At 43.2% G+C, this 14,731-nt stretch overlaps 1 protein-coding gene across 1 annotated transcript in view; it reads right to left on the bottom strand.

Moving 5' to 3' along the window:
• Positions 1–14,731, bottom strand: part of PELI2 (pellino E3 ubiquitin protein ligase family member 2) — a gene marked incomplete at both ends in the record, with an annotated part of 73,134 nt that overhangs the window by 38,468 nt on the left and 19,935 nt on the right. The window contains one exon of the mRNA XM_084270640.1: positions 8,346–8,475. Within this exon, the coding sequence (XP_084126766.1) occupies positions 8,346–8,475 (130 nt within the window). The remainder of the gene's footprint in view (positions 1–8,345; positions 8,476–14,731) is intronic.

Here is a 14,731-nt window from a genome sequence, read left to right as displayed (position 1 = left end):
TGTGGTTTGTATCACCAGGAAAGTTCCAGGTTCCTTCTAGATTGCCCTGCTCACAAACATCACCTCTCACTGAAGCTTAGCAGTGGTGTTTTAGACACAAGAACTATCCAAGCTGCAAACTGGGAATAATGTGGCATCTAAGCTTCCAATTGGTGAAGAAGTCTAAGAGAAGTGGAACTGTACAGCTACAGGTAACTACATAAGCAGCCCTGGAAACAAAGTTTTTGGTCACATTGGAGCCATGAAAGAAAAATAAATCCATAAAAATCAAACTTACATTTCCTTCCTCTTTCTTTACCCCAGATTATGGCAAAAGACAAAGAAAAGTGTATCTCAGTGTGCCTTAAAACTAGTAAATAGGAATAGTTCCCAGGGAAGTCTCTGGAACCACAAAAGCAGTAGTTGTCAAGATCCAAGACTGAGAGCACAACACTTCCAAATAATCCCAGTCCAGGAGAGATCACTGTTAAAGACACTGGTCTTGTTCTCATGAGCAACCAGTCAAGTGTCAGGTCAGTAGTCACTGGGGGGAGAGTTCCAGGGGGAATATGTGAATCTGACCTCAGTGCACCAAACCCAACATATATCCAGGTACCAAAACCAGTGAACTCTGTGTAGGAGAGATCACTCTGAGCTGGAGGAAAACCAAGAGTACTGTTCAACCCAGCAAGCTGGCAGTGCTGGGCTTTTAATGAGCTTCCTCAAGTCGAAGCGATAGGCATCTGCTGTTACTGAAATTAGAAGGCTGAAGTATATATTACCACACACATTATCTTACACCAGACTTCTCAGGAGTCCAGAATTTCCTGAAGTACAGGCAGAATCACTATGGACATCTGCAGAATTTAAAGACAAGCCTGCAAACAACACAGCCTTTCACAGAGGTCATGTAAGTACAAGCTCTGATGTAGACCCAGTGGCTAGACAAGCTTGTTTTCATGGAGGAACAGCTCCTGAGACCATCAGAAAAACATAATCATCTTGTGGAAGCAAACTCATAGTGCTGAAAGATTCTGAATTGCTCTTATGCCCACCACACACATAACAGTTTCTGCACCAGTGCCACAGAACTTGGAGCATTCAGTGAATGAAGCACTTTGCTGGGGAGACAACCCTTTCTTCAAAAGAGATCATCCTGATAAAGTACTCCCTGTTTTCTCCTAAAAGCTTTGTGAGGTCTTTGGTGTTGATCCTGCAAATCAGCAGGATCCCAACACAAAGTAGCCCCACATCTAAAAGAAAACATAAACAAGTCTCAGACAAGAGACCTACAAACAGTGGGAAGAAGAATCTTGCAGTCTCACAGGTCAGTCACCCTTCCACTACTTCACTTGAACAGTTACAATAGCTCATTTTACCAATGCAGTCATAAAAGACCCCCCCCAAAAGAGAAATATTTAGATTTTGTTCTTTCCATCAACAAAATGTCAAAGTACTCTGGAAAACTGAGTATTTTCTCATTTATAAAACAGGAATAGCAGCTGTTTGTTTCTTTGAAAAGTTACTCTTGGCCCACAGAGCTTGAATTGCTTTCTGGGTTTTGAAAATAATTGCCCCTCTCAACAAAGCCTCAGAGCACAGGAGTCTCATCTACTCTTTGATGCAGTTCCAACCGCTCTGTTCCAAGAAAGCTGTTCCATACTGCTGTGACTGGGAATACGCTACCTGATTTTTCCACAACACAACATTCCTTCCAGTTAAGACAATTTTGTTTGGACACCAGAGTCTGAGATAACAGGAAAAGCACACATATTATTAATTACATGCTCTTCTTGTCACCACGTTTTCTTTAGAGCATGATGTGACCTATATACACATCAGTAGCAGCAAATACTCCAAGAACCTTCAATTTCATTGAAGGAGGGTAACACAAGAATGAGATGCCCACTGCCTACACCTCTTCATAGTGCCAGAAGATCTGTCCTCACTGTGGTAGGAGTCTCTGCCAAGCACAGGCTGTGTCACATGTGCTATACAACTACCTTCTAGACAGCCCAGAATCCAGCCCTGTCTCTCCATGGGGGCTTTGCAGTTCAAAGCTCAGGTGAAAGTCACACTTCAGACTAGTGTACAGTCCTGCCATGACAGAGGTGATGACACAGGTTTCCAAAACAGTAGTTGGGAATTCCTGTACTATATAGGCTAACAGTACAGTTGTATATGAGTCCCTGTAGTTTTCAGGCTGTCTGTAGTTGTGTTGTGGCACAGCCCACCCAAACACCCAGACCACAACAGCAGACTGTCATTGCTTCTTAATATTCTAGGGAGGGTCTCACTTGGCACCACCAGCTCGCAATGATGGGTTATCTGACACAGCAAGCTCAAAAAGCAGGAGTACCTTGCAGGCAGGAACATCATGGGCAATCTGTGTGGCTTGCTTTGATCCACAGTCAGTTTTGGGTTTTCTCTTCAGGAAGCTCAGCCCAGCTCTCAGGAGACAGGCACTTTTAAGACCAGATCTATTCTAGCCAATTAACAGTCCAAACAGAATAAGTGAGCAACAGGACAGGGCTTCACCACTGCAGTCAGTGATCCAAAATTACCACTCTAAATCCTGAGGAGCAGCAGGGAAGCACAACTAAACCAAACTGCACCAAGATACTCACACTACATGAAGCTGAAGCATGGGAATTGTTACCTCTGCACAAGATGAGCAGCTCTGCTGCTTGCAGTACAAATCCTACTTGTAGCTTTCCCAGTGGCAGGAACAATTCAGGGAAGCAAAAGTTTGCAGCATCTGACCTTACAGCACTCAGAATACAGCTGAGAGTCTTTATTTCACCTAGCTCTCCTCTCCCACAAGCCTTTACTCATCCAGGTGATTTCTGACAAGGTAAGGGAAGTTACAAAGCAATAGACACTGAGCAGTGGTGGGTTACACATGCCTGGCTCCCTGGGCAGAAGTGGGAGTGCATGTGGAAATGCAATAATGCTCCTGAGTTTCTTAACACTAGCCCTGGTGGATCACCACACCTTCCTCTGCTTCCACAGGGCACCCATATTCAAGCAGATATTGATTTACAGCAGATGTGGTTTAACCAGTTTACAAAGAAAGTGTTTTTTGATCTTTTGTCTACATTCTGAAGGCAAAGCATGAAACAAGAAACACTCTGAAGTCATAAAAAATAACTGTTGTAGTCCTCAGCAATTTTTAATTCCCTTCCTTCACTAAACATCTGGCTTTTGTTAGAAAGCACTGTAAAATGATTTTCCAAAGCCTTTGACATGCATTCTGCTCAACGGGTCCCAAAAGCTCAGGAAGGAGAGCTTCAAAACAAGCAACAGTTGTTATTTATTAAGCCCTACTAATGAAAGCCATCTAACCATTTTCTTCTAACCATTCCCTACTATTTGCAAGGGCAAGGGGATAGGGATTTAGCATGTTAAGATGCTGCTCATTTAATAGAGGAAAAGGACATTACACCAAGGAAACTGGTATTCAAGCAGAGTCAGTCTGATGAGCCAAGAAGAAGCTGCCTCTGCACAAATCAGGACTCTGGAGATACCTGTGTGATTAAGTTACTTCAGAACAAATTAGTGCTCTGTGAACTGATTACACCATAAATAAGCCCAATAGGAAAGAGAGAAGCCACTGACAGATACGGTATCCTCCCAACAGCAGCTGAGCTCTACAGCTCTCATCCAGAACACACACCAAAGAGCTGTCAGTGTCAAAAGGATTTTGGGTCTTTTTACTCCGAATTCACAGAGTACGTCAGAGCAGATGCAATATCTGCACCAGAGAACTAGTCACAAGCATCCTATACTTTCATTTTCTCTTGTCACTCAAATCACAAATTGCAGCTCTCTCCCCGACCTAATAATTATTCGTGTGGCTGCATTTTGCTCTTCTCCAGGAGCAGCACGAAGCTTGATTTGAGCTGCAGGAACCCAGCCAGTGACTACAGAGGCTGCTGTTGTGATAGCACAAAGCAGAAGCCAACTCGGCAGGTAATTGGACTTGAAGTCAGAAAGATCTTCCCCAGTCAGCTTGAAACAGTAATTTCACAGGGGATAAAATAGGTTGTCTTTATCTACTGCAGGTTACCAAAGGAAAACTTTGATTTCCAAGAAAGACAGGCACAATAAATACCAAGACATGCAGCCATAAAAAGGTACTAAAGGTGAGGGGTTTGTACTCTGCAGCGATTCAAAAAGACACCTGCAATCTTCTGTCAAGCCAGCAGTAAGAATGCAAGTGCTTGGGTATCCAAGCAGAACATCCATGTTACACAGGAGCACTTCCAGTGCTTGCAGGCTACATGCTCTTGCCCACTGACTCGACAGGGACTTTTGGAAGGACTCAAATACCATACGTGCTGTTACCATAGAATTCATCCCTGCTTCCAGGGAATCCTGGAGGGCTGACATCATCAATTTGTGCTTCCTTAACTCCATACTTCTAGTGGCATTGAAGTAACTCAAACACACACAAAGCTCTTTCATTTTCCTTACCTTCACACACATGGAAGTGATTCCAAAGCATCTGAAACCAGTAAGGACACCTTAACACCTGGAGTCACAGGGGTTACAGGACTTGAGTGCTCAGCATTACCAGTAACTCTGTAGTTAATGGCAGCTGCCAGTGCTTCCCTCATATGGAGCTGGGGGAGTTTTCTCCCACAAGAACTCCAACAGTCTCCAACAAGGAGTTAGTGACAGCTACGAAGAGGAGAAATCAGGAGTGAAGGTCCACCTCTGTTTGCACAGGGGAAGTGTTAGCCTAACAGCTCCCTGAACCAATAGATTGATGTGTACAGGGAAATTAATATCTTTGCTTGGCAGAAATAGGGATCATAGTTTTATTTACTCACTACTTAAGATCTGTAAGATAGATACACTGTACTCAAATATTATTTTACAGAGGTATTGAACTGGTTTTGTTTTCAGTTGCAGACACCTTTTGTTCTGTCAGACATGTATTCCCCAGACAAACACCCAAATCCCCAAATAAAAAAGACCAAGAGTTTAAAGATCCCCATATGCCCCTCCTCAAAGCCCACTAAACTCCAATTTAGCATCACACCGTTCCCAAGTGATTACTCTGTAAACTTAGATCCCCCTCTCCAGGTTCAGCACTCACTGGTCAGTTTCTGCACAAGTGAACCTTCTGACCATCTCAGGCACCAGCAGAGCTAGACTGGGGTTTCAACTATTGTGTGTGAAAGCAAGGGTTAAGACAACTCAACCAAACAAAAACATCACAAGTAACTTCATAAACATATCTTACTGATGTTTATCAATATCTGAAGTGTGGGACACAGAGGGACATGGGCAGCCTCTGCTCAGTGTCTGTGGGGACAGGACAAGGGGCGATGGGCTCAAGTTGGAGCACAGGGAGTTCCCCCCCAATCTGGGGAAGAACTTTTACCCAGTGAGGGTGAGGGAGCCCTGGGACAGGCTGCCCAGGGGGTGTGGAGTCTCCTTCTCTGGAGAGATTCCAGCCCCATCTGGATGCTTCCCTGTGCAACCTGTCCTAGGGACCCTGCTTGGGCAGGGGGGTTGGACTTGATCTCTGGAGGTCCCTTCCTACCCCTGCAGTTCTGTGAACTTCTGATCTTGTAACACATCTCTAATAGGTCGAACACAAAGCCCAGCAGTGCTAGCTATGTCATGATGAGCTAGCAGCAGCCTCACAATTAGAAGTTTGGTAGTCCAAGGAAGGTTTTCACAGATCATGTGATTATGACTGCTGACAGCCTTCCTTATCATCATGAGACCCAAGCCCATGCAAGGAATGGCCCCTCCTGTGACTTGATTCTGAAACAAACTCTCCCATCTAGCAAAGGGGATTGGTTAAGATCCTCAGTAAGGGTAACTAATACACAGCTGGAGTCTCCCACTCCCCTGACACAGACAAGGGAGACAGCAGAAGAGTTTCAAGCTTCCTTTCTTACAGTAATTTTGACAATGCTGGGAAAAGTCTGTCTCAGTCTGAGTTTTGTAAAATATGGGACAACAGAAAATTCCCTGAATGGTGCCTAAGTATAGAGTTAATAAAGTAAGTTTTAAAGTGCATAATGTTGAAGACACACAAGCATATTTTAACACTAAAGCCTTAATACCCCATACAGTGCTTTCCCCCCAGTACAACCCTCAGACAGCAAAACAATTCTAAGTTTTATTCGGCACCTCCAGACGGCAGAGTGGCAAAAAACAAGCACTCCAGTGGGAAAAACAAAGGGCACTGATTCACATGCAATTAGCTCAGCTAAATTTACTACTGAAAACTCTGCCACTCCAGCTGTCCTTGACACCTGCATAGCAGGGACAATGGAACATGACAAGCATCCTCTTACAATCCATTGCAGTTTTCAGACTGACACGCTAACTTAAAACTGGTGACAGTTACAGTTCTTGTGCTGCTTCATTAATGGAATTAGCACAAAACCAGCTATGCATCTTGTTCCAGCATCTATGCCACAGCAGTGACAAAAAAACCCAATGGAGACAGTCAGATCTTTATCCACCACTCTGAAAGCATCAGTACTCAAAAATCCCCCATGTTTCTTTCTATTCAAAAGATTGGGTTTGTATAGTGACAGGCAAGCAGAACAGAACTGGTACCTGAAAAGTCAGAATGAAGGATTTAAAGGGAGGAAAGTTGTTAATATCCTGTGCAGCACAAGTTCCCACTGCTTTACTTTCCCTAAGTAGGAGACTGGGAGCAGAACAAAACTTTTGAGGTCAAGTTGCACGTTATTTTCTCAGAACAAAGCAGCTCACTTTTCTCTACTGCCTGTGTTTCTGCAGTCATTTACAAAAGTTGTATGCAGAAATCATTCCTGGTGAAACACATTTAGGCTCTGGTGTTTAAGATGTCAGAAAAGGCTCTTAAAATGTAAACGTCCTTCCTGTGAGTGGAAAGAGCCCTAACTGAAATCCACTGCATCACTGTTCTGGCACAGGTCCACCAGCCCTGCCCCAGACAACAGTATAAATACACAAAAGCCCTTTTATAAGGGTTCAGAGAAAGTGCAAAGGAATAGATTCAACCTGACAGAACTACCTGAATCCAAACCCTCAACGAAGGGGCTGTCATGTCTCAGCCCCTATGCTATCTTTATAAGGGCACTAATCTGGACAGCACACATATTTTATCTGCACTACAATAACAACGCAGAGGAACATTAACCAGATACCTTGTGGTGTCTGCCAGGTGTTTAAATATTTTGCAACTCAAATGCTGAAATACTATCTGCAGTCCAAATGCTTAAGATTACCCAGTGAGAACATGTGTACATTTCCATCAGCTCTGTAAACCAGAGGGTTTTTTTCATTTGTTACATATTAAGCAACAGACCAGAGTTACCAACATATACTACAGGTCTTCTGTTTCAGGGTTGATTTCATTAAGAAGATTGAACTCTCAAATGCATTTTGAGAATGCAGACACTGAACAATTTTTACAGCAAGTTTTAACCTAAAAAATTATATATTTTATCTGCTCTAGGCAGGGCCTAAACAACCTTAAAAAAACCACCAAGCTCTGATACTGTATATTTTGATAAGTTCAGGTGTATACTGCATATGGTATGTATTAGAAAACATAATCCTGTATTATGTATTAAACAATATTTTCTCCATCTAAGTGATACAACACACTTCTGAGAACTGAGTACATTCCCTCCCTCCCTTCCCTCACACATTTCAGGAAGAGGGATGCACACCTCTTACAAACCACCCACCTTTGTGAGTGCCACCACAGCACCCCCTTCCAGTTTGGCCTGAATTCCAGTTATTTTTTGCTTTCTAGGAAAAAGGCTTTGAGAAAAAACAGACAGCCTGACTTTTTGCAGCTTGACATATGTTCTACCACCAGAACTCTAAACAGTTCTATATGTTAATATCATTAACAGGGTAACACATTTACTGCTTTTCCTGCTTCCCCTACACTGAACTCCAGGTGAAAACACATTTAGTATCATTATTAACAAGAAAAATAAAAAGCCCAGAGGCATCACAACATGGTTTATAGTATGTCAGTTATCTTCCTGAGGAAGAAAGAGACATATCAATCTAACACTCCAGTGAGAAAGAAATTGAAGTACTTTTTGCACGAGCATCACCTGGCTGCTCTACAGCTCAGATAAAACAGCACTGACAAAGTCAGCTTTCTGAACAGAGGCAAAGAGGTCAGATTATCTCATCCTGAGGTTAAAGACTATTTTCAACAGGTAAAGGGATTAAAGTGGCAGATATACACCCCCAGAACGAAAATCCACTGTAGACTGTCAGGCTGTATCTGACTACAACAGAATGAATCAGCAGCAAGGCACATCAGCAGTTACATGCAAGTTGTTGCCCACTCAGGAGCATCAGGATTTTGCCCCACTGTCCCTTACCTTCGAAGCCTGGGGAGTAGAAATCACGTGAACAGTGCTGGGCTTAACTCCATTTGCCTTGGGTCGCTTATAAAGGGCAAATCTGCTTTTCCTGCGTCCTCTGTCACCGTTAGGAAGGGATCCATTATACCTAGAAATAGACAAAAAGGAGTTTGGCATAAACCACCACCACTTTGAAACAAAGAAAAGAGATCAGCAACTTAGACACAATATCCTCTTGTCATCAAATGCATGGGCAAACCAAAAAACCAACAGCTACAGTAGGTTTTGCTTCCTAAATTTTGAGTATTCAGACATTCGTTACCTACCAACAGTTAAAATTTTATTCATCATTAACAAGGTAATCTACTACAAATGAAATACCAAGTTCTTCAGTCACAGAAATACTAGTCTAGAATCAAAGGGATTTGGAAAACCAAATCCTAAATCTTCTCTAATTTCAGAACATGGGAAGTTTTAGATGTTTTTGCCATACCATCCTCCTACCCACACCTCATGCAACAATGAAGGCAAGAGTAGAACAGGGAAAACAAATTTAGGGGCAAGTCAGATGAAGTGAAAGGAAATTTTACTCTACTCATAGGGTTTAGTTGTTTTTTTTTTCCCTAATCCTAAAGGCTAATCTCTTATTAAAGAAAAAGGATGCACGTGTTCTTACTTCACGTGAACGTTTCTGAAGACTTATGACTCCCTCTCTCAGGTGTACCAGAGTAGCCTTGCACAGTTCTTTCATCTCTCTGAGGACAGAGACCCAACAGATTAATTATTCAGAGAAGCCTTAAGCTTCCAAGGGATATAGTCCTTCCCCAGGGAAGGAATCGACCAAAAATTTCTTCTCAATACACAAGCATTGAATTCACCACCACCTCACCCTGAAGATTTAGGGCAAGTAGATGCTTCTCATTACAGCACCATCACCTGCAACATGCTTGTCACACTCAGCTGGCCTAGGAAGATCTCTCAGGGCTGTTCCTTGCTGCATAGAAATCTTTTCCATTCCTGATCCTCAGAGATTTCAGACTTTTGCCTGAAGTAGTACAGATGTTATTCCACTGGCCAGGTCTATTCTACACCAGCCCATACATCCCTCCCCTATAGTCTTTACAATTGAAAGGTTAACATTGCAGACAGGAAAAGAAACTGAAAAGGAAAAAGGTTAGATTTAAAGGTGGCTAATACCCTACAAAGCATAAGGGGTGAAAAAAAGTTAGGAGAACTCATTATCTGTTTAAAAATACACTTAGAATTAGTTCAGCTCTACATGCACCACGCTATCTGCAGAATAAAATCATTTGTTTGTTGCCCTGCTCAGGCTGTGAGAGCAGCTCGGTGACAGGCACTGACCAGGACGAAGTAATGCAGGAACCCAGCAGCTTTTCCCTCCCACCCCCCTTATCATTATGTCCAGTGTAAGTAGTTTGTGTGAATGCACCTAGTGAACCCTGTATCTTTTGGCAAACAAGAGAGACCTGGGTAGTGGCTGGAACAGGCGTGCTCACTGCGCACTGCTCAGCCCCTCGCTGCTGGCACGGCTCACACCACTGACCCCCACTGCAGGACTGACAGCTCTTTGCAAGCACAAACAACAGACTTCACATTGAAATAATCTCACATTTAAGTACTATCAAACACAGAAAAAGACTTTTTGAAGTACACATTTAGTACGTGATGCTAGAGACACGTAACAAGGGCTTTTCGGCTGGGCTGCAATTGAACTTGTCGGAATAGAACAGAATGGGCTGGGCTGGAAGGGACATCAATGACCATCTAGTTCCAACCCCCTGCCATAGGCTCATTCTCCCACTTCCATTTTCATAGGGAAGACTAACTGTGTCTTCCTGGAATATTAAGAGACCCCCTCACACAGCAGAACAACAGGAGTAAATCACTGCTATTCCACACCAGACCTTCCTGTATCTGGAAACTCGTTATTAAACCTACACAAGAGACAAGCAGCAGAGTCAGTTAACACAGCAGATGCTGTCACAGGAGCCCAATTCCTAAAAAGATGTATCAATACAATTCACAGGCAACTTAAATACCAGCCCTCAAAACAGGAATGATTTGACTGCAGCTTGAATCTTCCTAGATATACATACACAAGCTTTCTCTAAGGCACTGCATTATCATGAATATGCCAGCAAGTTTTAACTTGCCTGAAGACAACATTCTTTTGACAAGTATTTTTACCCAAAAAACTTGAGAAAGCAACAAATCCTTCAGAAATACCTAAGTAGTATCATCACTACTTGTATATTCTGTAATTAAATTTTCAGTATTTGTGTAACTCTTAAGCAGCACTGAATTTAAGTGGCTCCACTGAAAGTTAAAACCAGCCTAGTGGGGTTACTGTGTTTGGGTTTTCTCACATTCACAAAGCAACTACAACTGAGAAAGGCTACTTGACTTCATTTCAGGTCTCTGTGGGATTTAATAATCTTTCCTTGAGAAAGAAAGAAGCCACTCACGGTTAAAAGACCTTTAAGAAACATGAAATAGGAAGGAAATACAAGCAAAGTGAAAGTTGACTTCTTTCATCCTGATTAGCAGGGAACAAGTTTTCACAAAGGCTTTCCTTATGCCAACATCTACGTTTCATTTGCACACGAGGGCAGGACGACTTGAGCAGTAGTTCTACTATTTGTTATGCTTTAATTACAGACCTGCAAGTTTTATCTTGATCTGACACTGGTAAAAAGAGCCAGGACAATTACTAAGCATATGTGTGTGTTTTACAGGGGGGTGGGGGGAAAAAGAGCATCAGAGAACTCGCCTCTTTCCTCTCCACAACTAGCAGACACCTTCATTTTTGAGGCCAGGACTCTCAAGGTGTTCACCACAAACCAACCCTCCCCAGGGCACTTGGGCCACACCTTTCCTTGCCACCACCTAAACAATCTACATACCAAAGGAACCAATATTAATGCCATGGGATCTTGTAACCACAACAGGACCTGCACCCACCCACTCACCCAGCCCCTGTGTCCTGGTGAGCTCACAGCTACTGCTGCTCCTGAGGCAGCAGACCCACGTTCACTTGTGGGCAAGCCCCTGACTTTCTGAACAGACATCCAACAGTGGGCTTCGGCATTCAGGAGGAGGAGTAGGGACATGGCCACCCACACCTTGATGAATCACCTTCTCTAAGCACAGGTACACAGAGTTGTGGCAAGAGAACCAGCCTGCTCCTAATTTTCTCAACTGAGCAGCACTGGGGTGAGCAACAACTGCCTCCTCCCAGGCAGGTCCAGGATGGAACCACAAAGGGAGAGGAGGGACAAGGATTAAGGCACAAATTCCTCATCCTTGGACACTGGGAGACTCAGAGGTTCCCCATAGCCAAGAGGGGCTTCAGAAACAAACAGAAGCTCCTTGTTGAACCTCTCACAACCCCTCTCCACAGGCATCAGCTCTTTGCTGCAGCTTATGGACCAGCACATTAGCATGCCAACTCCTTGCTTCACAAGGCTGCCAGCACTACCAAAAGACAACACATGGCTGGAACTCTCCTCCACCCCACCAAAAAGCCTAGAACAAATGTTGTTTCAAATAAAACAAACTCACAAACAAAGTTTCACAGAGGCAGAACAAGCATTTCCAAGACCATCCCGCTCACATGCGGATCTACAGGGCACTTAAGTTCCCCAGATGTTCTAAAACATCAGTCCATCACATGTGGAAAGAGCAGCCCTATACCTTCTTCCAAATGCTTCTCAGGGACAGCAATGCTGGGACAACTAGCATTATGAAACCCTGTGGGATAATTATCTCTGTTGATAGCACTATTTCTTGCAAATAAGGGGAGTGGTGCTGGCATAGGCTATGGGCACCATAATTACCAAAGCCAGTTTCCTACAGATTTACATCAAACAGTTGAGAACTTTGGTATATAATGAAATGCAAACTCCAATTGAGTTTTTCCCATAGTTGGGATATGCAAAGAAAGCCTCCTCTTTGTGTGGATTCATGACTGTCTGGAGAGCAAGACCACACACGCTCTCTCCCACAGTCCGAACACTGAGGCAAGTTACCATTTTCTACAAGACTTGTAGGAACCTACTTGACTACTTCAGACACTATCAACAAATTTTGAACCACTTGTGGGATGGCTTGTTACACAGGCTTTTTTGTTTAATGCTTTTTCAAAGGAATCAGGCTTACCTGGTGGCAAGGAGTGAGGAAGAGCTCTGCTATTTAGGAGAAGAGCTCTAAAAAAATCTTGACCTGCACCTCAAAAAGTTAGGTATCAAACCAGGGAAGCCATCCACAAGATGAAAGGGAGTATCTACAAGCTACCAGACACAGAAGCTGCACCACATAGCTGATTTTTCTTTCCTCCCAATGCTCTGAAAATACAAAACTATCATAAAACTTCAACAGTTCTCTGTACTTAGGCAACCTACCTACTAAAAAGCTGAGTAAGACAAGCTTTCACAGGTAGTAGTAACTTCACTTCGCTTTTCTCACCTACTACTGACTGCACATCTCATTTTTAGATGCAAGCCACTGTTTCAGCCTCAGCTTTGAAGAGATGACATGCTACAGTTCAGTTGTTGCCATAGCTCTAATGCCTGACAGAAAGCACATCTCTGCTGTGCTGAACAACAAAACCACAGAAGTATTAGCAACAGCTTTCATGATGAAGTGAGCTGGAGTGAATTTTTCCTTTTAAGTACATTCTGATTCCATATTTGGTATCATACAGCAGTATATGCTCAACACTTATCAAAAATTCAGCTTGTTTCCACTGTGTGTTTACCATCACTCAGCTAGTGTGGGGCTACTTCTGTCCCTGGTTCACATCAAGGGGAAACAAAACCAGATTTATGCTTTAAATTTAGTTTCAAACTCCATCAATTCCCCCTTCTCCAGTTCACTGTGAAGCCACAGAAGCCCATCAGCAAGCAGGGAAAAATGGTAGAGAGGGCAGGTGAGATTCCTGTGGAACTTTTTCAAGTCTACAGTTAGATTCCTAGTGTTGTAGATGCCATGCTCAAGATACATTATTCACCTTCACAACAACTAGCCCCAGAGTTTTACATGGCTGCATGCTCAAGTCCTGCCTAACTGGAAAGCCCTCTTCTGCTGCAGCATCCAACATGCACTCCCTTGAAGAGATTAAAAGGAGAAAAGCCACATGCCAGTTTACATCAAAACACAGACACCTTCAACATGCACAACACTGACAACAAAATTAGTGAGCTTGTCTCCTTTACATAACATCCCCCCCAGTGTTTCACACTCTGTACACCACCACCATTGTATCATATTGAACAATGAATCCTGTATCTAGAACTGATGCACTATTTCACCAAAACAAAAAATTCCCAAGCGTTGGGTTTAAAACAATATTTAATCCAGGTGTGTTTTCCTGTATCACACCTTCATAAAACAAGCCATTGCTTCCTGCCAATTATCTGGGCATTTCAGTGAAATAGGACAGTGAATTTAACCTTCCATTTAATCTCACTGGCAAGTGTTGCCAAGTAGGAAAAGCACAGGTAAGCAGTACTTCGTACTACCAGGACACCACTGGTTTATTTTCTAGTCTTTTCTTTAATCCTGTGTCTCAGTATCAATATGAATTTCAGTCTAAGCTTGTCTCCAGCTGATTATCACATGCCTCAGCTGCTGCCTCAGAAGCAGCCTCCACCACGACAGGTACTGTTAATCACCAGCCTGTTCCTGTGGTGAGGCACTGGCAGCCAACCCCAGACTGCTTCCTCAACACTGCAGAGCTTCACAGATCACTACAACAGATTACAACAAGAACCTTTAATGCTGAAGGGTTTTTTCTGAGGGTGAAAGGACAAATACTGTTGTCATCCTCATGGTCATCCCCTGGCATTAGATACTCATTCAGAGCTAGCTCAAGCCTAGACTGACCAGAAGGCTCCCTTCTCTCTTCCAAAGGTGCACTTTCCCCATTGCATCACTTGGGCAGCTGCTTCCTGATCACAGAATGACAGAGACAAGCACTAGAGAGAACTTCAAGGAGTCACCCAGCCCATCCCCGACTCAAAGGCTTGATCCAGTCCATCCACAACTTCTCCATTTCAGTTAGACTGGAAAACCTAGGCCTACCCACCTTGTTTCAATGCCTTTTGAGTTCCAGCTCTCCCTACACAACATGACAAGGTAGATTCAGGTCAAAGCAAGTCTCCTGCAAATCCCCCAAAGAATCTAAGCAACATCTTTTCCTTTTCACGTGCTACAAGATTTGATTCCCATCCAATTTCTCTTTCTTTCTGAAGGAAAACATTTTAAGTTACAGCAGCAAGCTTCTAAAGTAGTCTTAAATAGAATTTTTATTACTGGAACAACTATAGCAATGAGTAACTCATGGGTAAGCAAAGGGCTTCCATCCTTTGAGTAACTGCCACTGA

Source organism: Gallinula chloropus (assembly GCF_964237585.1).
Source record: "Gallinula chloropus genome assembly, chromosome: 14".
Lineage (NCBI taxonomy): Eukaryota > Metazoa > Chordata > Aves > Gruiformes > Rallidae > Gallinula > Gallinula chloropus.
This window is presented reverse-complemented; position numbering and strand designations above follow the sequence as displayed.